The sequence below is a fragment of the Lagopus leucura genome, unplaced genomic scaffold (assembly GCF_019238085.1).
Source record: "Lagopus leucura isolate 7727_CA_CO unplaced genomic scaffold, USGS_WTPT01 Super-Scaffold_100030, whole genome shotgun sequence".
Classification (NCBI taxonomy): domain Eukaryota; kingdom Metazoa; phylum Chordata; class Aves; order Galliformes; family Phasianidae; genus Lagopus; species Lagopus leucura.
The window spans coordinates 632,593-658,582 of NW_024962281.1; the positions used below are offsets into that span (position 1 = coordinate 632,593).

At 50.4% G+C, this 25,990-nt stretch overlaps 1 protein-coding gene across 2 annotated transcripts in view; it reads right to left on the minus strand.

Annotated features, from left to right (window-relative positions):
• Window positions 1-3,414: 3,414 nt before the first annotated feature.
• Window positions 3,415-25,990, minus strand: part of KCTD16 (potassium channel tetramerization domain containing 16) — a 37,176-nt gene continuing 14,600 nt past the window's right edge. For both annotated transcript variants that reach the window (XM_042881796.1, XM_042881794.1), the window contains one exon: window positions 3,415-4,757. In XM_042881796.1, the coding sequence (XP_042737730.1) occupies window positions 4,306-4,757 (452 nt within the window). In that variant the 3' untranslated portion in view covers window positions 3,415-4,305. The remainder of the gene's footprint in view (window positions 4,758-25,990) is intronic.

Genomic DNA, 25,990 nt, shown 5'->3' on the forward strand with positions numbered 1-25,990 from the left:
GGTCAGTGCCACCACCAGGCAGAACGGCCGTGGGTCCATCAGCATAGGAAAGAGATACACGTGTGTGTGCAGATACGTCTGTATATAAGTGCTTTTAATTATATAGTTGTAAGGCAGATTAAAATTATTTTCTGACACCAGCTGGTATCAAAGGACACCACTCCTACCTCCCATGCACTTTGTGCAGTGTGTATGGGAGGTAATTAAGTCTGCAGTAATTATCATCCAGGTACTGCAATCTGAACAGCCTCTGCTCCTTCACTTCCATCCCGTGTGAGGCTCTTGCTCTGTACCCCAGGCAGTGCAGCCCCCAGCACTGTGGGGCTTTGTGCTGCTGCCCCTTGGCACATGTGGGCATCAGGGTAGGTGGGAGGTGATCAGAAGCCCCAAACCCTTCTGTGTGCTGGGAGGGAGAGGGCAGAACTGCCTCTGAGTAGGGCTTCTCATTACCACTGGATTGTCCTCATCCCAGCTGCCAGTGAAGGGCAAGCTTTTTATTTCTTTGCACATGAAAAGAAATGAAGACAATAATGTATTCCAGAACAGTTCCTCTTCTCCCAAGAATTATTATCAGGGAGCTGGAGCCCTGCTAATTGGCTTTGTTCTGCAGCACCGAGTGGCTCCTCATGCACACAGCCCCGCAGCCCCAGACCCTGTGGCACAGCCAATGAACTTCACAGCAGCACCGGGTTCTGGACAGACCTCCCCGAAGATGAGCCCACGGTGCTCCTCAGTGCTGCTCCAGGCAGCAGTGCAGGCAGTGCAGCAGTACAGCAATACAAGAGGTGCAGTAGCATGAGGTGCAGCAGTGCAGGAGGTGCAGGTGCAGCAGTGTAGCAGTGCAGCGGTGCAGGAGGTGCAACAGTGCAGGAGTATGGGAAGTGCAGCAGTGCAGGATGTAGGAAATGCAGCAGTGTGGGAGGTGCAGGTGCAGGAGGTGCCATCAGAATGGGCTCTGCTGAGGAACAGGCAAGTACAAAAGACTAACAGTAATTTAAAAACCCTTCTCCTGGAACAAGCAGCACACAGGTGCTCAGCTGCTGCTCTTCAAGCTCTTCTGTCCCAGCGTTGCTAACCCCATTGGAGTCATGCTGGTGCAGAGCAGTGACTCTGAGAAACTGTGCAGGGAGGGCATGAACAGAAACCCACGTCCAGTGGCTGCCACCCGGAGGGCCCTGCAGGGGGGTACAGCAGAGGGCTGCTCCCAGCTCCAGCAGCTGCCCCGGCCAGCGAATGTGACAGAGCCTTCCCCTCACAGGGTGCCTCGCAGGACACAGGAGAGCTGCGTCGTGGTGCTCTTTGGAATGCTCCATCAGGTGAACCCGATGCAGTACCAGCTGCTCCAGATGAGCTGCAGCTGTGGCGGTGCTCCCATCTCTTAAGGTGGAGGGAGGAGGGCTGCAGCTCACCGTTGCTCTGTGCTGCCTTCAGTTTCTTGTGGGTACAAATGGGGCAAAACAAAAAATGTTGGGGGAGAGTGATCCCCATTCTGCAGAGACCTGGTACACATGGAGCAGAGTGGAATCACAGCAGGCGAGGAGGCATGGGGGCACCCGTTGTGCATTTCTGTGTGTGTATGTGGTGGGTGAAGGGCACCGACTCACTTAGCCCTGCCTGCACACTCACAGTGCGTGTGCACAGAGCGGCGCTGAGCAGCTGCAGGTCTCAGCCCTGACACAAAGCGCCGAGAGCTGCGCTCCCACCAGCACACAGCTGACACCCCCGCATGCAGGACCATTCCTGCACCACCACACTGTGCTTATCGGGCTCCTAAGGCAGAACTCAGCTCTCTGCCACAGCACCACCCCCTCCCTGACCCCCAGCACCTCCCCAGAGGGACGCAGCCCCCGCCCCCAGGCTGTGCTCAGGCACTGCTATTTCCCCCCAGTTCCATGCTCTCTCCCTATCTGTCCCAGGGAAATACAGCAGGCTAAAAGCTACTTTGTTGTTCCTGTTGTTTTTTTTTTTAACATACCACAGTAGAAACAGTAACTGAGTTATATTTGTCAGAGTCACAGCAGTGTATGCGTATTTGCTATTCACAGACCGCAGAATATTGCCAATAACCTCACTGGTGGGACTGACGACACGGAGATACATGCATTCGTGTGAGACCACAACCGATGACGTCTATACTGCGTTAAGCACATTCACTGTTAAACACCTTCCAGTCACATCGGTTCCTTTACATTTTGTCGTTAAAACTTTAGTTTTTTTCTTCCACGATTAAGCACAAAGTAACCTGTAAACAAGTTGACATTACACTTATATACAAGTGAACCACGTCGGAGAGTAGAAGAGGTAATTCGGTGGGTGCCACTTAACCTACGTCGATGTGCAATAGATGGACCCCGCCGCAGCGGAGTCACTGCGTGCCCTGGGAGGCCCGGGCTGGGAGGGGAGCGGGGCCGGGAGGCACAGCCCGCAGCCCCCACCGCCCCACCACGGCCCCCAGAGCCGCATCCCGCGCTTGGTCATTGCTATAGATTAAAATCTGCAATAGCGTCCTTACAAACTGATTTGTAGCTAAGTGATATCGATGCCAAGAAAAATAAAGAATGTCTTTTCATAATATAAATAATTTAAAAGTGCTTTTTGTTGTTGTTGTTGTTGTTGTCATCGTTGTTCTTTTACTATTAATCTACAAAACCCCGCGGGGGCATAATCTATCCATAGGACTGGACAAGTAGTTTGTACCATGGTACACATGGGGCTGACATGTCAGGGACTCAGAACACCGCATGCAGCAGTGCTGTGGGGCGGGGGGGGGGGGGAGGGGCTCCCTCCTGGGCCTGGGAGCACTTGGGGGGCACTGGGGGGGTCCCAGCTACCACAGTGTCTGCCGGCACCAGGCAGCCCAGCACTGCCCTCTGCACACAGCTTTGAGAAGAAAGGAACAAACCAACTCCCAGGCTGGAGCTAAAACCCCACAGACTGTCCACTGGAGCGCTGTAAAGCATCTTTGTGGTGCATATAGGAGAAAAATAGAGGGGAAAAGTATAGGGGGGAAAAAATTATTTGGTCCACATAGGTCTGTGCTCACCCTCACCAATACCCTCCTGCAGCATCATACCTCCATGGGTATGATGCTCTGTTCACACAGCCCTTATGATCTGCCTGGCAAAACAAAAGCTCCCCAATTTGGGAAGAACAGAGCCCTGCAAGCACAGAGGAGCCCCTCACTGAAACCGCCTTAGGATCAGCAGAGATAATCTGTGCACACTGACATCATTTCCCACAGCGGACTCAAACTCAGGAGCTCTGGAGCCTGGATGACGCTACATAGGTCTGAGACAAGCTGCCCATTCCAGCCAGCCCCATATCTGTATGTTTCACTCTTTCTGTGCTGTCTGACAGTGAATAATTTCTCTGAGCACCTCAGTGCTCATTTCTCCCCCTGCAGCAGTGCCACAACAGCCCCTAGGACACTCCATGCAGTTCATTTCCAGTTCTCTGGAATGCACACAGCTGCTGACCCAGAGACCCATTCCCTTCCAGTCAGAGCATTAAGCCCGTCTCATTAGGCCGATCATCTCCAGCATTTGCTTCCATACCAGATGGGAGCCTGCTGTGCCTGCCCCGCCACCAGCATGGGCTGAGCCCATGGCCCCCACACAGCCTGGGGGCACAGCAGGGGCGAGGGACAATGGAGAGACAGCACCAGAACCACATGGAACACAGCTACAGAGAGCCCTGTCCCTGTCTGCGGGGAAATGCATTCATGGTGCCTCAGAAAGGGGAAGGGAGAAAGAGACAGAGCCAGGGGGTTCTGCTGCAGCCCTCAGAGACTGCAAAGAGCCGACCATCCACTGCAGCTGACAGTGCTCTTTCCTGAGAAACTGCAGTGATCAGGAGGGAGCCAATCTGCCAGCAATGTATTCTGATATATATACACATATATACACACGGAGATGTATATACACACATATATATCTATGCACACCCACACCCAGGCGCTGAAGGCAATGCTGTCCTGGCACAGTGCTCCCAAAAGCCCTGCTGCCCCCAGGCACGGAGCTGCACACCCCCAGAGAGCAAAGCAGGGTGCACTGCCGGCCCTGCGTGCCCTTAAGGTACTCTGCTTGTGTAAGACTCAGAGTTGACAAAGAAAAACATTTGTCATTGTGCTTCCACAACTGGAAAAATATCATTACCCTACGACTATAAATGATTAAGGTGAGATAGGCAAATTAGGCAGTTCTATAGAGATGGATTGTTTTTTTGTGACCTAACACATAATTACTATCGGGAATTATTTCCGTATCACTGCGGATCCCACTGTAACAGCAACGGGAATCATCCCACCTATAGGTGGTACTTCCGCAGCAGTTCCGACTGCCAGGGATGCTTTCTTTCTGGAAACCTGTCTGGGATTTTGATCTTGAGGAAATCCTGGATGCACTTCTCCAGCTCCTCCTCGATGGAGAGCTTCTCCTTCACTGCCTTCTTCTTGCCGGCGGTGGACTCACGGGAGCCCGAGGTGAGCGTCCGCAGCAGGTCGCTCTTGCGCCGGCTCTCAGAGTGCTGCAGCAGCAGCACGGGGCCCTTCTTGGCCGGGCGGTCCAGTGTCTGGATGTTGGGCTGTCGCGTGACGGGGCCGCAGATGACGGTTTCCTGTGGGGAGCTGCCCTCCGACTGGCTGTCACAGCTGGACGTCGACAGCTCGTTGCAGGATGTGCCGCTCTCACCCTCCTTCTCGCCTTTGCCATTCTTGCAGCAGCAGTCGCAGTGAGACGAGGCCCAGCGGGACGGCTCACCTGGAGGGAGAGAGCGTGGTTAGAGCCTGCAGCAGCTCCCTGAGCCCACGGTTCCCCTGGAGTGGAGCCCTCAGGGCCATCAGTGCCACAGTTCCCATGGCCACCCACTGATGGCACTGCTCCGTGCCCTGGGCACATTTGGGATGCTCAGCAGAAACGGATTTGCTGACGGTGCAGGGAGGTGGTTAAGCAACTCCATGAAAACTGAAATTTTCGGGGCTGATGGCTGCAGTGACCGAGGCCCTATGCACAGTCCTGCTCACTGCACTCCTTGCATGCACTGCCTGGAGCCACATGGGTGTCCAGTGGCACAGAGCATTAGCACAGTGCGGTGGTCTGATGGGAACAAAGCATGCAGGGAATGCCACTGCCTGCCCAGGGCACTGCTCACTGTCACTGCAGCCTGTGCTCACTGCAGCTTCGTGCTTTCATTGGATCCAACGGAACTACTTGTTATTTCTGAAAGTAACAAATCAAAGCCATAATGCTGAATTGGAGGCTGCATCACTGACATCCACCCTGCAGCAGGAAGGATAAACAGAGCCCTCTCCAAAGGCCTCGACTCGGCATCACAGAATCACAGAACCATAAAGACTGGAAAAAATCTCCAAGATCACCAAGCCCAACCCCAACACATCACTGTCACACCCTCTGAATCATGTCCCTAAATAGAATCCCAGAATCATCAAATTGGAGGTCTGGGAAGCAAAGCGCGGCTCTGGGGCACTCTGCCCTCAGGCCATTCCTTTTGCAGCCCAAGCACAATGCACATCATGGGTATAAATGGGGAAAGAAACAAACAGCTGAAAGCCTCCTCCTGTCTGCTTCTTGCTCAACAGTGGAGGAGTCTCCCAGTCTGTGTCCCTGTGCCTGAACTGAATTCAAGGCTTGCTTCAAGACCTGCTCTTTGTCTTGTCTGATGAAAGTCAATAATGGCCAAACTGAAATTTCTCATCATTTGCTTGGCAGTGACAGAGGCATAGAACCTTCCACCATGCAGCCCCTGTGCCCACGTCTCATCCCACACAGGGCAGCCCTGCCACCCCCAGTGCTCCCGAGCAGAGGCACACGCCAGATGCCCCATGCACAGTACAGTGCAGGGCAGAGCAGGCCCCCCGGCAGCCCCTGTCCTTGCAGAGATGTGCACACTGCACCGGTGTGACCGCGCACCTCGGTAATTACCGTCTGCCTGCTCAGTGATGCTGGGATAAAAGGGACTCATTAATCCCAGCCCGGCTCTGCTGCCTTTCTCCCTGATCTTAGAACATTTCTCTCCTACTGCCTTAAGTATAATTACTATTAGAAGGTTCTGAAGCAGCAGCAAAGCCTCTGATGTGTGACACACAAGTATCCGTCGCATGCTTCTCCTCTCCCTCTTAGAGCAAATGCACTGTGAGCTGGGAATGGGAAACCTGAGCTGCTGCATGCAGCAACCCCATGGACAGGGAGCACTCGTGGTCCGAGATGTGCACGGGGCCTTCAGACTGAAAGCAGTGAAAATGTGTGGGTTTCCTGCTGATTTTGGTTGTTGTTAGAAATGGTGCACAGACACCAATTCCAGCACCGCACAGCCCATGGCAGACACAGAGCTGGAATTCTGCAACCTGAGCATGGGGCACGTGGCCCCATGGTGCTCCTCCTGCTCCTGTCCCCCAGCACAGCCATACTGCTCTGAAGTGCTGCCATGCTCCAACGCCACCCCGTAGCATGGCTGCAGCACACGGGGCATCTGCTGCCCACCTGTGTGGGCTCCGAGAAGCGCGATTTGTGCCAGCTCACCAAAACATCAATTATTCAGGTGCGAGTGCCACCAGTCCCCAAGGGACCCCACAGCAGTGTGGTGTGAACACACAGACAGTGCCAGGGCCACATCTCCACGTGGCCCAGCAAGAGCAGGAGCCCCTGAGCCAGCCTTGAGCCCACGGTTCCCGGTGAGCAGGGCTGACAGGATGGGCTCTCCATGGGTGAGTCCTTGCCACTGGCACTGCCTCCTGGAGCTGCAGTATTCCAAAAGCAGACGGTGACTTTGATGACATTTGCACTGGGAAAGCACTCAGCTCTTCACCACCTCCCTTCTTTTTGACATCTATCTTACAATATTAGTTTTAATACCACACTACGTACAGTCAATTTTCTTTTTAGTTTCAGATCTATAAAACTCATAATGTTGTGATATTTCGGAAGGAAGCTGCCACAGATTACTAAGATCACCAAGGCCAGCCTCCAGCCTACCCCCACCATGACACCAAGCCACTCAGTAGAACTTCAGCCCAGTGCCTCACATCTCACTCCTTCCCCTCCCAGCTCCAGGGCTGAGGCACTGGAAACTACCGCACATTATTTGGCAGGTCAATAAAGCCTGGATGGCCCAGGCCTTCAGACAGGCGATGGTGGCCCAGTGACAATTTGATGTAAATCACTCATCCTCACACACACAGAGCCTCATAATGGGTTCTGCATCCGTGCATGAATTAAAGGTGTTGTGATTGATGAGAGACTGAGGTCTAATCGGTGTTTTAATAAATACGTTCTGAGTTGGTAAGCTAGCCAGATCAGCGGAAAATACCTCTGTCCAAATAAAATCACCAAGGTAAAGCTCAGGAACAACGACAAATGCTATGCAGTGATTGGCTCTGGTACCAGCACTGGCAGCAGGATGGATGCACGGCAGATTCATGTGCATTTTGGACCAAGGACCCTTCAGACAAACAGACCAGGGGAGGCCCCAGCAGTGACAGCATTGCTCTGAATATGCTCATCTGCGCTCTGGCCGGCACTGGCCGAGCTGTCTTCTCTCCCCCACATCCTGCTCACTGCCAAACTCACCACTGGGCTTTGAGCTGCTCTCCACATAGTACCTGGCTCCTTCCCCATCCATTTTAATGCTTTTGAAGTTCTGTCTGTAATGTGCTTTTACCATATACGTTTTCTGATGTGGTGCAAAAGCAGCAACGTTTGCTGAGGTCCCTGTGTGGGGCCAAACCATGTGCAGGATGACACAGCCCCAATCTGCGCACGCACATCAGCCTCCCAGCATGCTGCCATTTATCAGTGCTCCCATGGTCGTGGAAGCACAGTACCGTTCAGGTTGGAACAGACCCCTCAGACTGCCAGCCCAGCCCACCTCACCATGTCCTCCAGCCACGTCCCCCTGTGCACATCCCCACGTTATGGACGCCTCAGCATGGTGACCTCCCCCTCCCTGGACAGCTGTGCCACTGCTGATCACTTTTGATCACTGATCACTGCTGATCTTTTGGAGAAAACATTGTCCCTAACATCCAATCCAAACCTCCTGTTCCCTATAACACTGTGCTTGAAATGCAGTCCCTTTCCTTTCCAAATACTGCAAGTGGAAACAATATCTGGCCAGTAGGACTGTGGCATTAATCTTCCTCCAAGAGAATTACAGTGAAATGAAAAAATGGTGCAGAAGTTTTCTTCCACCAATAGCATTTACTCTTCCTGCCCTCTCTCAAACATTTCCCCCTTGTTTAAGTTGGGTGCACCAGGAATCAGCAGCTGCCATTACTACATCTTCCCTTACATCCAGCCCTGCCTCCACCCGTGTAAGACTGCTCTGTATCTTTATTACTATGGTTTTAATATTTTATCTTAATACAATCCTGTTGCTTAAAATTTATACTCGAGTTCTGGAAAGTGAAGTTGGAATAAAGGAGCAGGGGCTGCCCTGCCGCAGGGTACGGAGGCGGAGCATCCAGCAGGATGCAGACCCCCAGGTCAGAGCCCAGCGATGCAGTGCAGGTGGAAGGTGGATGGAATCCTCAGACATTCAGCGCCAACGTGCTCCTGCTATCTATTGAGAAAGGAGTTAAAATCCTCCATTAATTAAAACAGAGGTAAAACCATCCAGGCTAACCAATCAGAAACAACATCCCTCTCAGTGCCCTAAATTTAGAATTACCCACAGGAGCATTGCTCCAGACTCCCTGAGTGCATAATGCAAACATTCAGAGCCGGCTCAGTGCCACAGGGCACCATGGCCCCACTGCGGGCACTGCCTGCCCTGAGCTGCTGCAAAACACCAAGAGATGCACACGTATAAATACATGCATTTGCACACATGCAGGTGGAAACTCACTCCCATGTTTTCCTTTGTTCTGCCCTTCACCATTTACATTTGATCTTGAGCCCCTTCTAGAACCTGTTTAATTAGCAAAGACAAAGCACACGGGCGTCCTGCTTCTGGAAGACTTATGCTGCAAATTGCCAACAGATGGTTATGATAATGTGGGAGCCACAGTTTCTGAATTTTTAAAAATTAGGACTCATAACAGATAAATGCTCTAGAGATATGAAGGCATCATGTCAATCTATGTTGTTCCAATTAATTGCAATCAATTGCTAATTGAGAGCTATTTTAAGACTCGTCATTACTTTGAACATAATGTGGAATGATCTGTGTGGATCCCTTCACCTCCTGCAGGTGCCATCAGTGCAGAGAGCTCTCGGGACGCATAAGCAGAGCAGCCCAGCAGTCTGCCTGCTGGCAACCCTCTGCTTCATGGGCAGAAACGGCCAAATGTGCAGCTGTGGATTCCAAACTTTCAGGGACGGGGCACCTCAGTCTCTTGTTGGATTTCTGCTTGCAAAGCTTTCCAAAGTGGCAGCTCTGATGTTACTGAACAAATATATCTGCCTCCTCTTTGGGTTTCCAAATGGCACCAACATCTCTTTGGGCAGCTGGACCAACATCTCCAAGGACACCCAAGCAGTAACAGTGGCATGGTGCTAAAGGCAGGAGGGGAAGAGGAGCCCATTTTTTTTTATTACAGTATGGGAAAGGGTTGTCCAAAGACGCATCGCAGATTCTAAAGAGAAATTAGGAATTTCTCTTTGCTTTTGCAGACAGAAAAAATAACAAACTCATACTTGGATGATGTGTTGGCAATGGCAGCACTCATACAGGGCCCAGCAGCCACCAGGATCCAGAAGGACACAGCAGGAATGGCACGGCTGTGAGCAATGGGTTTGCTCAGTGGTGTGCTATGAACCATGGAATCATAGGATCATATCATAGAACCATCATGAAATGGCTGGGTTGAAAGGGGACCTTACAGCTCTCCCAGCCCCACCTCTGCCGTGGGCTGGCTGCCCCCCAGCTCAGGCTGCATTGCTCCCCATCCGTGGCCTCGGGCACCTCCAAATCTGGGCAGCACTGCCAGGGCCTGACCGCCTTCTGAATAAAGAATTTCCTCCTAACATCTGACCAAATCTCCCTTCTTTCAGTTCAAAGCCATTTCCCCTCATCCTATCACTACTTGTGTGTAAAGAATCACCCTTTCTTTTCCTTATAGGCTGCCTTTAGGCACTGAATGCGAAGACAAAACAAAGTCCACAGTGCTATTTACACGGCTGCGCATGCGCCAGTGCTGCGCCGCAAGGATGTGTCCCCAAATGGCTTTTCTGGTCACCAGGAACCAGTGCAGCAAGAGGACAGCTGAGTGCAGAGCTGCCAGCAGGGTCTGCAGGGTGCTTCCCACCCGTGGAGTGCTCAGCATCACAGAGAGCTCTGCATGGCGCAGCACAGCAGGTGCAGTGCATAACTCACGTTCTTTGCTGGTGCACTGCATTTCCAACAGCACTGAAGCAAGCTCCATTTTTCAAAAATGGCTTTCTCTGACTGGCACTGCATGGCTCTGGCACAGCAGCAACTGATCACCAGCTGCTGCCACCCCAAGCTGGTCCCACTGCCCCAAGGCCCCACTGCTCCATGGCCGCACTGCTCAGCCCTGGCTAACATGATGCCACATGGCCATCAGGGCACATGGAGGTGGCCCTTTCAGGGCTGCTGCTCATTAGTTATCTGGAGCCCAGCTCTGAGAAGCAGCTCTCTGAGGCAGCTGCACTGAACAAAGTGGGGAGTGGAGCCCTCAGCACCCGGAGCTGATACTGTACTTCTGGAGGATGGGAGAGCCCTGTCCAGAGGGGCACACTTGGTTTTTATGAGCTATTCAAGGCACTCTCTCTGGAAGCTTTTATTTTTTTTTTTTCCTGTCTGAACCTCATAAAACAGCCTTCTGCTCTGTAGAGATAAATGTGGTTTATATGAGAGAAGCGTTCCCAGCCACTGTGGGTTTTGCCTTAAACCCTGTATCTCGCAGTTTAATCTTGCTGTGGGTTAGCTTGGTTTATTTACTGTCCTATAAGTGGAGAATTGAACTTTAGGAAATGAATGGCGTGGTTTATCCATTTTAGCATCTAGAGCAAGGCACTTTCGCATTAAATGAATGCATGCAGCGGGATGCCCTCCAGACACAGCTTGGAACAGCCCAGCACTTTGCTCACAGCGTTGCCAGCAGAAGCACCAGGCTGCTGCAGGCACCCACACCCTGCACTCCAACAAGGGCACTCAGTGGGCCAGCACAGTGCTGAGCAGGTCAATGCGCCCCGTGGCACAGCGAAGCCCTGCTTCCGTATCCAGCCTCTGCTCTGCATTTGCAGGAGAAAATAGGGTTATTTTTGTTCTTTTGCTGCAGAATCAAGTAGATTATTAGAAATTTTCTTCAATGTGTTTCTAGTGGAGGATGAAGAAGCTCTTTAGGGATTGTTTAGTGGCTCCTATTGAACTCTATAGGGTGTTAGTGTCATTTAAGGAGTGCCTGCTGCTATCTGCATTATTAAATCCCATATAACTCCTTCGTAAGAAAGTAGAAAATCTCAGCGATTATAAACCCAGCATCTCTGCAGATGAAAAATGTTCTCACAAGAAATCTCAGAGCATTACAGATGTATTCAAAATAATAACACCAGAAGGACTTTCTGCAAGCCAAAATGTGGAAAGCATCAAACACGGAAAAATGGGACTAAGTGTCCTTTGACCCAGAGGAAATATTGGAAATGGAGCTCTCAGCTCCGTCACAGCCTGATCCTATGCTTGTGAGAATAATGTGAGCACTGCTGCTGACTGAAGGACCTCAGAGGAGCACAGGGCTCAGCTGCAGCACGGCGCGCACACGCTGCTTCCTCAGAAGTCACTGCACTTCTTCTCTGCCTGGAAGCCAGCAGAGCCCATCTCAAGGCAGGCTGAGCTGGGAAGAACACAACTCTGGATGGCAGCGCTGCAGGGACAGCCCAGCCGCGGGTCTGCAGCAGCACTGTGCCGCCCAGAGCAGGTCAGAGCGGGGCTGTGCCTCCAGGCTCTGCTTAGAGAGTCAAAGTGTCACAGAACGGCTTGGGTTGGAAGGGATCTCAAAGACCAGCTAGTTCCAACCCCTCATCTATTGCTGCAGCCCAGGACACAGCTGGCTGTCTGAGCTGTGAGGGCACAGTGCTGGCTCATGGCATAGTGCCACCCACCAGTAAGGCAGCACGGCAAGGCAGCAAAAGGAACGGAGCGCTGCCAGCCAGGAGCTCACACACGCTCTGCCTTCTCACAGCTCTCTCACTGCATCCGAAAGCCATAAAATAAGCACCAAAGTAATTTACTTCTGCTTCAGAGCCCCTTTATGGAGTCAAAATGATTGATGGGGCCCCAGCGCACATGACCGACAGCTCCTTAATATTTAACTGCAGTAAAAAGTAGTGCACAAACGATGTGTCACGGAGCCGCTTTTGGCCTACAAACACATTAAGGTAACTCTGTGTACATTGCAACTGCTCAAATATTAATCATTGAATAATTTAGGCTGTGAATTTATTTGTTTAAAGAAATACTTCAGCAGATATATCCATCCACCTTAGTGCAAATCCATATTTATGATACGGTTATTGGTCTAACGTGTTTTCCAATATCCTTATTTCGGGATGTTTACTGTAAGAGTCAAACCCAGCACTGGGAGTGCACCCACCTCTTGGGGCCCCTCTCCCCCAGCTCTGTGTGCCAGGTGCTGCTCACCCCCCTGTCCCACACAGGCACTGCACTCACCCTGGCAGCCCCACACCCAGAGCTGTCCCCAGCACAAGGAGCCCAGCAGAGCCGCCCCCCCCCCCCCCCCGCACCCCACGGCACCGCAAGGCTCACAGCAGCGTTTTGCTTGTTCCATTTTATTTCTTCATTATGAGCCTGCTGGCAGCGCTGGGATGTTGTCTTGGAGCAAGAGCTTTCTCCCAGGTTGAATGTGCTGCTAAAACCATCCCAAAGATTGCTGAGGAGAGAGCTGGAGGTTCAACTGGGGCTCAGAGCAGAGGGCTCTCCTCAGGGCAAAGCTCCTGGGAAGCGTTCCCAGCCTGTGCCAGCACTGCATCATTCAGACATTAAAATCAGGACTGACAAGCAGCAACAGCCCACAGCAGCCCTGGAAGTGCTGGCATGGGAAGCTGGAATGTGGGGAAGTATAAGAGGTCCCTGAGCTCCCCCCCATCACAGCAATGAGGCCTGTGTTCTGGTAGGAAAATACAAACTTCATTTTAGGTCCCCTGGGAAATTCTGCGAAGCGATTTATCATGCAACTGATGAAACTGCTATTTAACTTCAAAGCCCTACATAGCGTTAAGGAAAGCCTTGAGTTCAAATGAACAGTAAAATATTTGGCACCTGAAATTATGGTAACAGCACATAGCTCTGCTTCCCCATTACCTGGCAGCGCAGATTGCTGTGGGGGCTGGCATTCAGCAGCTGGGTACAGAGCCCTGCACGGGCTGAGCCAGGGGGGCAATAGGAAACAGTGCTCAGCCAGCGAGTGCTGATTAGAGCAAAGCCACCTCACATTGGTAGCATGAAAAGGAGGTTCTGCTCTCCCTGAGGCTGGAGGAAGGAAGGGGACAGACTCTTTAGGAGGGTCTGAGTGATGGGACAAAGGAAAATGGTTTCAAGCTGTAACGGGAGATTTAGATTGGATGTGACGAAAAAGTCCTTTACGATAAGAGTGGTGTTATGGGCACGCTGCTGAAGAACAATTTCCAGCACCATTGAAGAGATTTGTGATTAAACCAGACAGAGGATAGCTGAAAATAGCTAAGGTGAAGTTGTGCACAGCCAAGCTCTCTGGCAGGCGTGTTTTATTTCAGCCAACCAGCAGCGATGGCAGGAATTCAAGCTTTGCAGGTGCCCAGATAGGAGCTCAAATCCCCTCCTAAGCCTCCATGCAATCACGGCACACAAATTGCGCCCTTTCCGCATTGCTCAGATTGAGGAAGGATTCATGGTTTTCCTATTTCAGACATGTTTTAAAAGACACAAACAGCTGCTTTGTGTAAGATGGAGTGGCAGCCAATGACATTTGGTCCTTGAGAGACGTATGTCCTCCAGTCTGCACCTCTATGATTACTGTGTTGTTTTATTGGCTCTTTTCTTGATTAAGTGGAATCAGAGCAACAATTGTGCATCCTATCACTACTTTCTAAGGAACTCTACAATTACATATTTTAATTAATATTCTTGTTCATTTCAGAAAAAAACTTCGGTTTTAAAGCTGCTTTTTTTTTTTTTTTTGCAATCAAATTGCATCCACAGCACAGAGTGAGGGCTTTCCTGCTGCAGCCTGGGACAAAGCACCAATCCCAAAGAGTGCCATTCAGTAATGATGGTTTTCCACAGTAAAACATTGGATTGAGGCCATGCAAGCAGAGATCCACCCTTCCCAGCCGTCCTGCAGTTACAAGGCTGCAGCAGGTGCCAGTGGGAGCAGACAGTGCCCCCAGCTCCCTGTGTTGCAGGGCCCTGCAGTGCTGGTGCAGCCATGGCCCGGCCCCAGCAGTGCTGGGTGCTTCCACTGTGCACAGTGCCGAGAGCAATTCCTTAATTGCTTTGATCTGTGTCCTTGTGAGATCTGTGCACTGTAATTATATTCTTGCTTGAAAAAGAGTGAAGAGGGAGAGAAAGTGTTATTTTGATGTTTTAGTGTTTGTTTCTCAGCAGCATGTGCTTGAAGGGAACTACAGCGATTTATCGTCCCCAATCCCTGCTCTCTACATCTAAACAAAAAAATAATAATAATGGGAAGAGCTGCTGTGCATTTGCATCTCAATTTTAGCTCAAGCAACGTGACAAGGGTTCAGCTAAATGCCTTGGCACAGTTAGCAAGGAAAGCACTGAAGTAAACAAAACCTCCAGGGATGCCGATGAAAAAAAGCACTGAAACCAGGACCTGCTCATGGAACAGGAAGCCCAGCACAGGGTGGGATCCCAAGTGCCTGGAGCCAGGCCAGGACCCAAAGGCTCTGCACTCACTGCTGCTGGGCTGAGCGTGTGGTCAGATGCAGAGCCCCAGGGTTTGTTCCACAATGCTCTTTCAAAGTTTCATCTGAAATGGAGAAAAATCTCTTTTTCAATTCCTGCAAGTTAAAAATGCTGACTGCTTGCAGGTTTCTGGGGAAAGCATTATCCAGTACGGACCACAAAACCCACCATGACAGCACCATTTACAGGTTCAGACACCTGTTTGCATTTCACAAAGAATATGCACTGCATCCAGGTCTGGGGCCCCAGCACAAGAAGGACACAGAGCTGTTGGAGTGGGTCCAGGGGAGGGCAAGGGGGTACTCAGAGGCTGCAGCACCTGAGGAGGTGCAGAGAGGAAGGCTGAGGAGGCTGAGGATGTTCTGCATGGAAAAGAGGAGGCTCTGGGGAGGCTTCAATGTGGCCTTTGGTGCCTGAACTGATGAACAGCAGGAGAGCGACTTCTTACACAGGCAATAGGACAGGGGGAAGCAATTATAAACCAAAAGCAGAGATTAAGGCCAGATGTCAGGAAGAAATCTTTCACTCAGAGGCCGATGAGTACCCTGGCACTGCTGCCCAGAGCTGCAGGTACCCCAGACTTGCCCACTGCCTGCTGTCCCCACGCCTGGGGGTGTGTGCAGGTGTCACAATGTGATTTCTCCTACAGACCACCGCAGACATACTTAAAGCTTTCACTGCAAACACCTCACACCCAGAACAACTTCATTTTCTGTTGCTGTATTGTATGGGAGCTGCTGAGTCGTGGCCTGAACCACTGATGGAGCACCTGGGAAAGGACCCAACAGCCCTGGGAGCACAGGTGCAGCAATTTACCTGTGTGACAGGAAGGGATGGAGCCTGGCTGCTCCTCTCTTAGACCTCATTTAAGGGCTGGCTGCCAGCAGGGAAGGATCTCTGGTTGGAGATCCCTCTTTGGTGGAGCTTTCCTCTGTAAGCCTGGAATCTTCTAATGCAGGTAAGCAATCTTCTTCCTTTATAGAACCTCTCTATTATGCCAGCCCTTTGTCATCACACCTTTGTTATAATGCCTTTCCCGTTGTATTGATCTGCCCCATTGCTACACTGTACTAATAAATGCTTCATTCAAGGCTTGGTTTTCCCCAGTGCATCTCAGGACAGATGTTTCTGCAAAGTGAGATAGGGCAAGCAGCACCAGCAGCTACGGGCTGCTCCTGTCAGAGTGCCTGAATAACCACTGTTCTCTGAGGCATAGGGGAAGAAAAGCTTCAGGCACTATTTCATAAAATACCTCAGAGCACACTGAGCTCCAGCAAACAAGAAGCTTCTCTCCAGCAACAGATTGCTTTCTAATTCACAGAATGCAAATGCAGATGCTGTTCTTGGCTCTCAACCAAATTATTGCACATGTTTGTTTCTAAAGTAGCAGCATTTAATACAGTAATGATAAAAGGGAAAACAACATCCCACATCCACCTGTGTGTGCGTGGCTTTGTCACTCCTGCATAGCACTATCAAGATCCCGAACATAAGGGAAAAGCCAAAGCTGCAGGATCTTGAGCTGCCTACCTGCAAAGGGCAGACTGGGAGGAAAAGCAACACTCCCCGTTTTGGTACTAGCTGTTAACTGCAAGGGTCCCCCTATTAAGCTGCACATAGCAATTCCCCTGGCTTTCTCCCCCAGGGTCAGCCCAAAGCCCTCCATCGGAACCGTCCCCTCCACTCCGAGGTGCTGGGATTACCAACTCCCTGTCACCTCCTGCAAATTGCATCTTATCGAGGAAGCACAGAAGTACATAATGCAATTACTCAAAGAACATCGTTCTGCTGCCAGAGACAGCATTCTATGCATGCCACTGAATTTACAGTTTAAGAATAAATACAGTCAATGAGCACTGATGTGATAAAAGTTCCTCTGTTTTTTTCTTCCTTCCTAGCCCTGACTCGCACTGACTGCAGCAGGACCCAATGGGGGTGAGGTGATGCCCAGGGATGCTCAGCAGCCCTGCTGGGGGGGCAGCGCCCACAACCCACAGGCAAAGACCCACTGCAGGGCCCTTGGGCTGAAGGAGAAGCCCTCCACAGCGGCTTCCTGCAGCAAGTTGCACAGGAAAGCATTCAGGTGGGTTTGAATCTCTCTGGAAAAGAGACTCCTCACTTCTCTGTGGGCTGCTTGCAGTCCTCATAGCTGGGCTTTTATCTGCCAATCTCAATTTATACAAATACAGTAAGTGCATTTGCCTCAAAAGGCTGTTGTGTTGATGGGCACTGTTTGAACCCTAAACATCACTACTAATAAAAATATCAGCTCAAAAATCAATTAAGTCCCACGTAACCAAGCTCTCGGCAGAGATGAGCCAGTTTATTTCTGCTGAAGTCAATTAAGTTAAACTAATTTACACAGCTGCTAATGCCATCCAGATTTCTGAACAGTAATAAATAGTCTGTTCTCTCCTTTATTTAAACAAAAATGCATTTCTTGTTTAAATAGCAGAAGACCTTTCTGCATTAGCTGTGGAGATTTTTGCTTACATCAGGTGCTGCCTTATTCATTTATTTTTAAACCAACAAGCTAACACTGCTCTCAGAATTTTTCACCTTCTGTAATAGAAGCTACGCTTGATATGGTCTTAACAAAACCAATGTCAAAAAGGCAAAGTGTCCTACTTTGGTCTCTGACTGCTTTCAGGATGGAGGGAGCATGGCTGCAGGCATTGCACTGCGCAGGGCTGTAAGCAAGGAGCCTGCTGGAGGCCAGCAGCTGCTGTTAATTGTACCTAATGAAAGCTGCCACATTTTAGGGCCCTGTGAGATCTACCAAACCAGGTCTCATGTCTACTTTACCAGCCTGAGCTACAAACTGTGGCAGCTTAGGAGGATAGACACAAGTGCTCCACTGCTTGTGCCAGAGCAATGCACACCCCAGCAGAAGGCGTTTGCTTGGAGCACAGCCAGGCAGAGGCCACTGTGCACTCACAGCCCTCACGTGCCCCCCAAATTTAGGTATTTTGTAGAGATGAAAGCTACACCTCATCACAGTTTAATTACAGCTGGTTAATGGGAATTCATAAAAATCCCAAGGTAGCATGAATAAATGTAACAAGAAACCTCTGACAAACATACACTAAGATTGAGTATGCTCTGAGTAGAACATAGAAGGTCTGCTTAACTGGACACATCTGGGTTAATTAAATCACAGTTATTACGAGCTGCTTTTTTTGTTGCTTCCTGTTGGTTAGAGAACACACTGCCAAGCACACTCCAGTGGTGCTACGCATTCAGTAATCATACATACGTTTTGATAACTTTTTGTTTTAGCCTTTGTAAACTTGGGCAATTGAGATGAGAGAATGTTACACCAGCTTGCATCCTTCAGAAGCTGAGATGCTGCTCTTGGTTTAAAATAAGAAGCTATGAGCACATTGCCAGCTCGGGGTGAGCCCAGAGCAGCTCCCCAAACACCCACACTTCCCCAGGCTGCCAAATCCCAACAGAATCACAGAACCATGAAGGCTGGAGAAGACCCTTCTGATCCCCAGCCCACCCCACCGTGTCCACTGACCGCATCCCCACAGCACTGGAGCACCTCCAGAATGGTGCCTCCCCACTCTGTAAGCAGCTTTGCCAGTGCTGACTGCTCTTCGGAGATGAAATTGTTCCCAACATCCAACCTGAACCTGCACTGGTGCAACATGAAGCCATCACCTCTCAGCTCGCCAGCAGAGCAGCTCTGAGCAGTGGCTGCTGTGTGGCTGCTGCACGGGGCCACTGCTGGGCTGTTCCAAACAGTGTAATGAATTGGCTTTTTGTTTCAGTTAGCAAGACCAGAATGAGTTTAGTTGTGGGAAAGAATAATTAAGCACTGACTATGAAATCTGAAGGGGGATGGAGATGAGGATTTTATTACATTTATCACAGCTGTAACATTATCTCCACACAGGCGATGGGAGCTTTAAACTGAGTTTAAACTCTTCGGTGGGCTACAGAGCAAGTTAATAATGCTCTTAAGATGTGGTGCTGTGTATCGTTTGTGATCTTTAAACTATTATCATAACATGAAGCAATTATCAACACGCAGAACTAGAGTAATTAGCACACGTTAACAAGTAAAACAGGGTCAATGAATGAAAATACATTGTAATTACAGTAAAGAATCAACGAATTATAGAACACTTTGGGTTGGAAGGGAGCTTAGAACCCCCAGCCCATCCACTGCCCTGTGCTGGTTGCCCCCCACCAGGTCAGGCACCAATGCTGTTCTGCACAAGCACCATCAGTGCTGACCTGGCAGCCCATTCCCCGTCCTTGTTTGTGGTCAGGGGTTGAAGGCATTGGATAACATGAGTGAAGGACAGAGCTGAAGGGCTGAACAGCGTGAGTGCAGAAAATAAGGATGAAATTTGAGACCTTATCACAAGTCTGCTGAGGTCCTCAAAAGCTTTTTAAGCTGAAGGTCTACTGCGATGCCCGTGGCCTTTCTAGAATAACAGCTTACTGGCATCGATTGTTTTTTTAGATCCATTTGTCCTGAACACTTGCTAGGGCTATAAATGCAAATCAGAGCAGCAGTAAATGGAAGGCAGCTCCCTGTCTGCTACAGGGGACGGGGTCACCTCCACCGCACTGAGCCCAGCAGGAACGCGCCGTGCCCGGAGCTGGGAGCAGTGCAGGACAGCGAGGGGCCCACACAGCCACCAAGCATGTGGAGCTGCTCACCAGCACGTCTGCAGGGTGCCCAGTGACCTGGATGGGGAGCAGGAGTGTGTGTGTTCCCACACAGAGCTTCAGGTGACACCCATGGGTAGGAGGCAGTGCCAACTGCAGCCATCCGGAGACCCACGCGTTTACAAGAGGCTTTTGGAGGATCCTCTTCACCACCTTTGTTAATGCTCCGTGCAGCTCTCAGAGAATGACCTGCTTTGTCTTTGCCTTTCATTTGTTCCTGCAGAACTTCATCCACCACCCCGTCTTTAGTGCATTATCTGTGCCAATGACTCACAGCACAGCTTCCAGCTCCAGAACTTTCCCTTCCAGCAAAGGCTGCCCTGCTCCATCCCAGGGAGTTTCACCCTTTGTGGCCAGAGGGACTTGGAGCATCTCCACCTTCTCTTGCTGCACCATCATGCACTTCACTGCTATGGCCAACATCACGACCATATGAGCAGCTCTATGTAAGCAAAATTCTCACCCCTAGACCTGCAAACTCACCCCTCCAGCTATGGGGGATAGATGGGCTGGGGCACCCTCTGGTCCTGACACCTGCAAACAGGGACCTGAATGGGAAACAACCTCAGCAGACTGAGTGAGCCCTAAGAACACCCTGCCAGCCTGCAGCCCTGGGTGACATCAGCCAAGCTACCTGCTGATCCTGCCTGTCGTTATTCATAGGAAGCAACAAAGAGAATGGCAGGCTGTAAGGCAACTCACTTGGGACTCATTAAAAACCATGTGTGCGTGGGGCGGGGAGGGGGGGGGGAGGTCATTCCTGTGTATCCAGTGCAAGCAAAAGGAAAGTGAAGCTTTTGCATCTTTATCACTCAGAAGCCAGCATCCAAAGAAGAGGATGTTCTTCACACAGCAAAGAAACTGACACAGAATGAAAAAAGACACTGGAAAACAAAGGAGGAGATCACATGCTGCACTGCATGGCCAAGGAGAAGGGAAGGAGAAGGAAAGTGAGAATTAAAGAAGAGATTCATGATTTGGTTTGTTCCTTTTTAAAAAAGGAAAAAAGAGAATCTTAAGCTGGAATGTTTTGGCTCAGTGCTGAGCAGTTGCTCACCCATGTGCTGGCACTCCTCTCTGCTCTTCCCACTCATGGGGAAGCTGCAGCCCAGGGGGCAACGCCACCATCAGTGATGGGGGAATGCACTGCTGCTGCCTGTGCTCACCTGTGCCAAGGTGGAAACAAAGTCATGGAAATTCCAATCGTTAGGGTGAGGAATTGTTAACAATCAGTTGATGAACACAGTGTTAATTTTCCAACACATTTCCTACAAACTGTTTCCTGAGGAATTTTCCCCAGAGCCCAGAAAGCAGCTCCATGGAGCCCTTGTTAAGAGCTGCCTGCTGTGGGACCGTCGCACTGTGGTTGGGGCAGTGTTCCCAGCACAATCTGACCGGGGCTGATGTCTGTTATGGGCAAAGCTTCTTCTGCCCCAGAATGGAGGGGTGGGGGGAAATTCCCAATACCAACAAAAGGCATTTTCAGCCCAGGAACAGAACACATGGATCTCAGCAGGGAGAGAGCAAGGTTAAGACATGGGCTTGGTGTAGAACGTGTGTTTGTGACACCCAGCAGGACAGGCGCTGCTACATCTCTTTCTTCTGAATGAGAAAGCATCAACTTAGCAACGAAACCCGTGGATAAATGGCTCAAAAATAATGTCATTTTCCAACATGATCTGCACTGTGTGCTGCAGCTCACGCACTATAGCTGAGGGAATGCCAATTCCCCGATTTTCCAGGCTCTGTAAGCTCATAATGAAGAGCACACGTTGGGGATTTCAGTCAGCTGCAGAAGCTGTTCTTCCTCTCCGGCTAAGAGGGTAAAACCACAGCCGTGCACTTCTGCACTGTGTGCCATTGGTGTCAGACTGAGGCCTGGGATGCAGCGCAGCAGCAGCAGCCCTGTTCCAGCACCCAGCTGCAGGAGGAACTGGGAAGCTCTCTTTGGACACGGGTTTCCCCTTTCCCTGAGGCCCCCTGGCACAGACAGTTCCTTTTCTGCCAAACTTACAGTTTACGATCTGATTTCCAGTTTTCCCCAATAAAGAAGGATTTCCAGGGAAGGCAGAGAAGAGCAGCACAAGAATACAGGAGGTGCAATGCTTCCCTTCTTTTTCAGCTACTGAAGGACACCAGTGGCAGCACGGCGCTTGTGCATCACTCACAATTACTGGGGTGTGACATTTATTTCCATGCAACACAAACGCTGTATGGAGGAGGGAAGAGCGACCAGGTACATCTGCTATGCTGGATTCAATTTTCCTGGTAAGACTCTCTGTCCAACATTGCTATTCTGGCTTTTAAAAATTGTAGTTTGGAGATGAAAAAACACTTTTTTCCTTAAAATTAAAATTCGCTGATGATCCATTCAGCAGCTACACAGCTCAGCTCTGCTCATCATCATCAAGAAGCATTTGACTGATAAAGCTGAGTTTAAAAGCCCTGATTAGCACATGAAACTACAGAGAAAAAAATAATCAGAGAAAAGCAGAGCTTTTCCCCTACATACGTGAGTCCTTGTTTGTGGGGTATTCAGCATGAGAGAGGAGGATCCCCTTCGGGGGGAAAGAGCAGGGAGATGTTTCCACGTGTGCTACACATCAGCCATGAACGTAGCGGACGTGGCAGCGTAAGGTGGCAGTGAGCTGCAGTCAATCTTGTGATCTACTGAACAACCAGGGCCCATTCCACATCCTTGAGCACCATCCACCTCTGTCCTGAGGCCTGAGCCTGGCACCAGCACCCTGCCCTGCTCCAGCACCCCCAGCACAGCCCTGGGAAGCAGTGATAAACCCGGGGTGGTGGAGGTGACGGAAAAGCGCCTTTTGTCCCCTCACATCTTCCTGCAGGAACTTAATGAGTGCAGCAGAGCAAGAGAAAAAAGACCTCATTCAGTTTTAAAGACATTTAAAGCCTGTTGTTCCTAATGGATCATCACGCTTTAAAGTCAAACCAGCTCAGATGCGTGCAGCTGAGCTCATCCCATAGCACCAGCAGCTTTCAGAGCTAGTCTCAGGGCGCTCCCATTAAAACCCCATCAAATCACTACCATCCGTTTGGCTGAGGACAGACTTTTAACCTTACATCGTGTAATTCGGGGGAAAACTCAGACATGTGGATGCAGCCCATTCAGGGAATTCATTTGTTCTGCTGCCTCTTCCTGGCTGCACTTCAGGGGTGTCCTGGAGTCTGCACACATGGGCAGGGTCAGGCGCTGCCGCTGCTCCCCACAGGTTTGTTGATGACCTCACGGCCCCAGCTGGGCACGCAGAGCCCCCAGTGCCCCAAGGGTCCCAATGAAAGTTTCCATTTAGGCTCTACCATGCACTGCTACAAACCCGCACCAGACGTCCATTCCACATGGGCCCTTGCAGGGTCAGGGGGCTGCACAGCATCAGGGATTCAGCCAACCCTTCCCACTCCAAGAACACTGAACTGCTCCATCTAAAGCTCCTCTACATGCTGCCGGGGTGGTCCTGGCTTTGCAGAGATGCACAGTGGAGGCCCCTTTTAATTTCAGCCCATGGATCACACACTTGTTTGGATTTTAATATTGAGTCTACGTTTCAGCGATTTGCATTTAAATGTGTTGTCAGAGAACTTCCAGAAATCTTTAATAACAAGAGCGATTTGCATTTTAATGTGCACTTAAAGAATTTCAAGAAATCTTTTCATGTGAATTGTGTTATCTGAGCGGCGCTTCTATTTGAGGGCCATGAGAGCTGCCAGTTTGTGAAGTAAAAGTCAAACCAAACCATTTTTGGAGATAGCCCAGATTTGCTGTGCTCTGCTTGAGAGCTCCTCGCTGAACACCGTGCTCCCAGGGGAGAGGTGGGCTGCTGCCGGGGGGGCTGCAGAGCCCAAAGTGCTCCATTGCACCTCCCTGCCTGCAGCCCTGCACAGCCCCTATGTGGGAGCTGCTGAGTCCCAGCCTGAACCACTGATGGAGCACCTGGGAAAGGACCCAACAGCCCTGGGAGCACAGCTGCAGCAATTTACCTGTGTGATTGGAAGGGTTGGAGCCTGGCTGCTCCTCTCTTAGACCTCATTTAAGGGCTGGCTGCCAGTGAGCCAGGATCTCTGGGTGGAGATCCCTCTTCAGTGGAGCTTTTTCCTGTGAGCTTGGAATCTTCTAATACAGGTAAGCAAGCTCCCTTCCCTTATAGTGCCTTTCTATCATGCTGATCCTTCCACCATCACACCTCTGATGTGATGCCTTTTCCTGTTGTACTGATCTGTCCAAGCACTACAGCCCTGCTCCTCACGTGCAGTCTGGCCCCCAGGAGGCCTCAGCACCTCTGTGGGACCTCCCAGAAACCTTCCCCAAGGCAGCCCCAGAGGGACCTGTGACCCATGGGTGGCTGGGGAGCAGCACAAGGCTTCACAGCCAGTTCATCACATTGATCATCATAAGCAGCATGGCTTCAGAAATCAGAAGACTCTGCTCTTCTGCCAATCAGCTTGATCTCATACATGCTCTTATGTAGGAAAGGGCCCCTGGGGTGGAAACAAGTTTTTCCTTATACTGGCAGTAGCTTCTTTGGCTTGGATTTTCTTATGGATACTTTGTACGTGGCTACAGATGATGTCAGCAGAAAGTTAAGTTTCTGTTGCTACTATGGCAATAGCTGCTACATTCAATGGAAGAAATCAGACTCGTAACTAACAACAGGTGGAAGAACTTGAAGCCCATCACATGATACAAATTAGCTCTTTTGAAGTGTGTTTCTAGGTTATAAGAACACAGAAAGCAGATCAACCCCAACAACACACATACGCTCAAAGTACTGAAGAAACCCAGAGTCCAACCACAGCTCCAATTCATCCCCAGCACCAACCCCACTCCAAAAGGTGGCTCAGACCTCATAAAATGCAGCTGCAGACAAAAACTGAGCCACCACAGCAGCTGTGTTCAATAAATAGCTGAAAGTGAGCTCATATGAGCAATAGGTGGAGGACCTTAAGGAACACTGCATGATTCAAAGCAGCCCTTGTGAGATCAGAATGCAGGAGCTCCGTACTGCTGCCAAACAAATGCAAGGCTGAGGCATTTATCAAAAATGAATGACTTCAGGAAAGCAGGGCACTATTTTTAGAAGGCACAGTGCTGCCTGACAGCACTGCCATCAGTTTGCATCACTTCACACAGATTTGTGCAGCTGTGACCCTCCCCAGGGCATGTGGGCGCACACACACACACACAGACTGCTCACTGTGGCCACCACCCCGTTCTGTTGCTGCTGCTTTTGCTTCCTTTGGGTGAACAGAATTGCTCAGGACCAGCATCGCTGCGATGTTCTCACAACTTGAGTTGTGCTAGAAACCTGAGTGCTCCTGAGCTGTGCATGCACCCGTTGGTAAGCACTTACAAACAAGCATGCTTTCCCAGTAGAGCTTGCAGCCCGCAGCATTGCGTACCTGCAGATACTTTACAGTGCAATCAGAAGTTAAAAACCTTAAATCAGCAAGGTGGGGATAGGTGTAAGGAGGCAGCATGATTTGTGAAAAGCAACCAGATATTTTGGAGCTTAAATGATCTAACACATAATCTGTAGGTAAGTAAGAATATTTATTTGCTTTCTGTGGGGTCACCCATTGCTTCCAGGGAACAAAGCTGTCAGTGACTCTAAATGCAGCAGGCTTCTGTTTTCCAGCCAACTATTTGCTCACCAGAGATCAGAGCATCAATAAAAATGAGCAATTAAAGCAGTTTTTGATCATATAAAGCTTTGTTTCTGTAGGATTTTGTCATATTCTTTATTGCGTAGAACATAAACAGAGCACTGCCTATGCACGGGCATTGCCAACTCGTCGTTTGAGTGCTTCATGACAGCTGATGCGTGTCCTCATCCACCTGGCTGGAGACACAGCTGTGGTGGGTTTGGAGGATTGGGGATGTTTTTAAGAACAAGTGACTGCCTGGGGACACATGAGTGCATCCCTGTCCCACGGAGGGGAGCAGTTCTGTGTGAGCTGTATGCAGGTAGACGTGCACAGAGCTGCTCAGCGTGGCTGTGAGCCATGTATAGCCAAACAGCTCCTGGCAAGTTATGTCTAGGTGGGTTTTTCAAAGTGGTCGTGTCTCTGCACACAGCACAGGATGTGATGGAGCTGTGGTGACAGGCAAAACTATGGAGGAGCTCTTTGACGAGTACACAAGCGTCTCCAAGTTTGCATTTTCGAATAGGAGTAAAGGAAAGTGCTTTGGATTAGAAATGAGGTGTCTATAAAGGTCTGTAGCCTGCAGGCTGCATCCTCACAGCCCTGGGGGTAGCAGAGCAGCATCCACAGAACCCTTCAGAGGAAGGAAGGAGGTAGGAAGGAATGGAGGGGAAGAGAGCAAGATTCAGGCACCAGCCCTGCCTGCATTGCCCTGCCTGCATTGCCCTGCCTGCATTGCCCT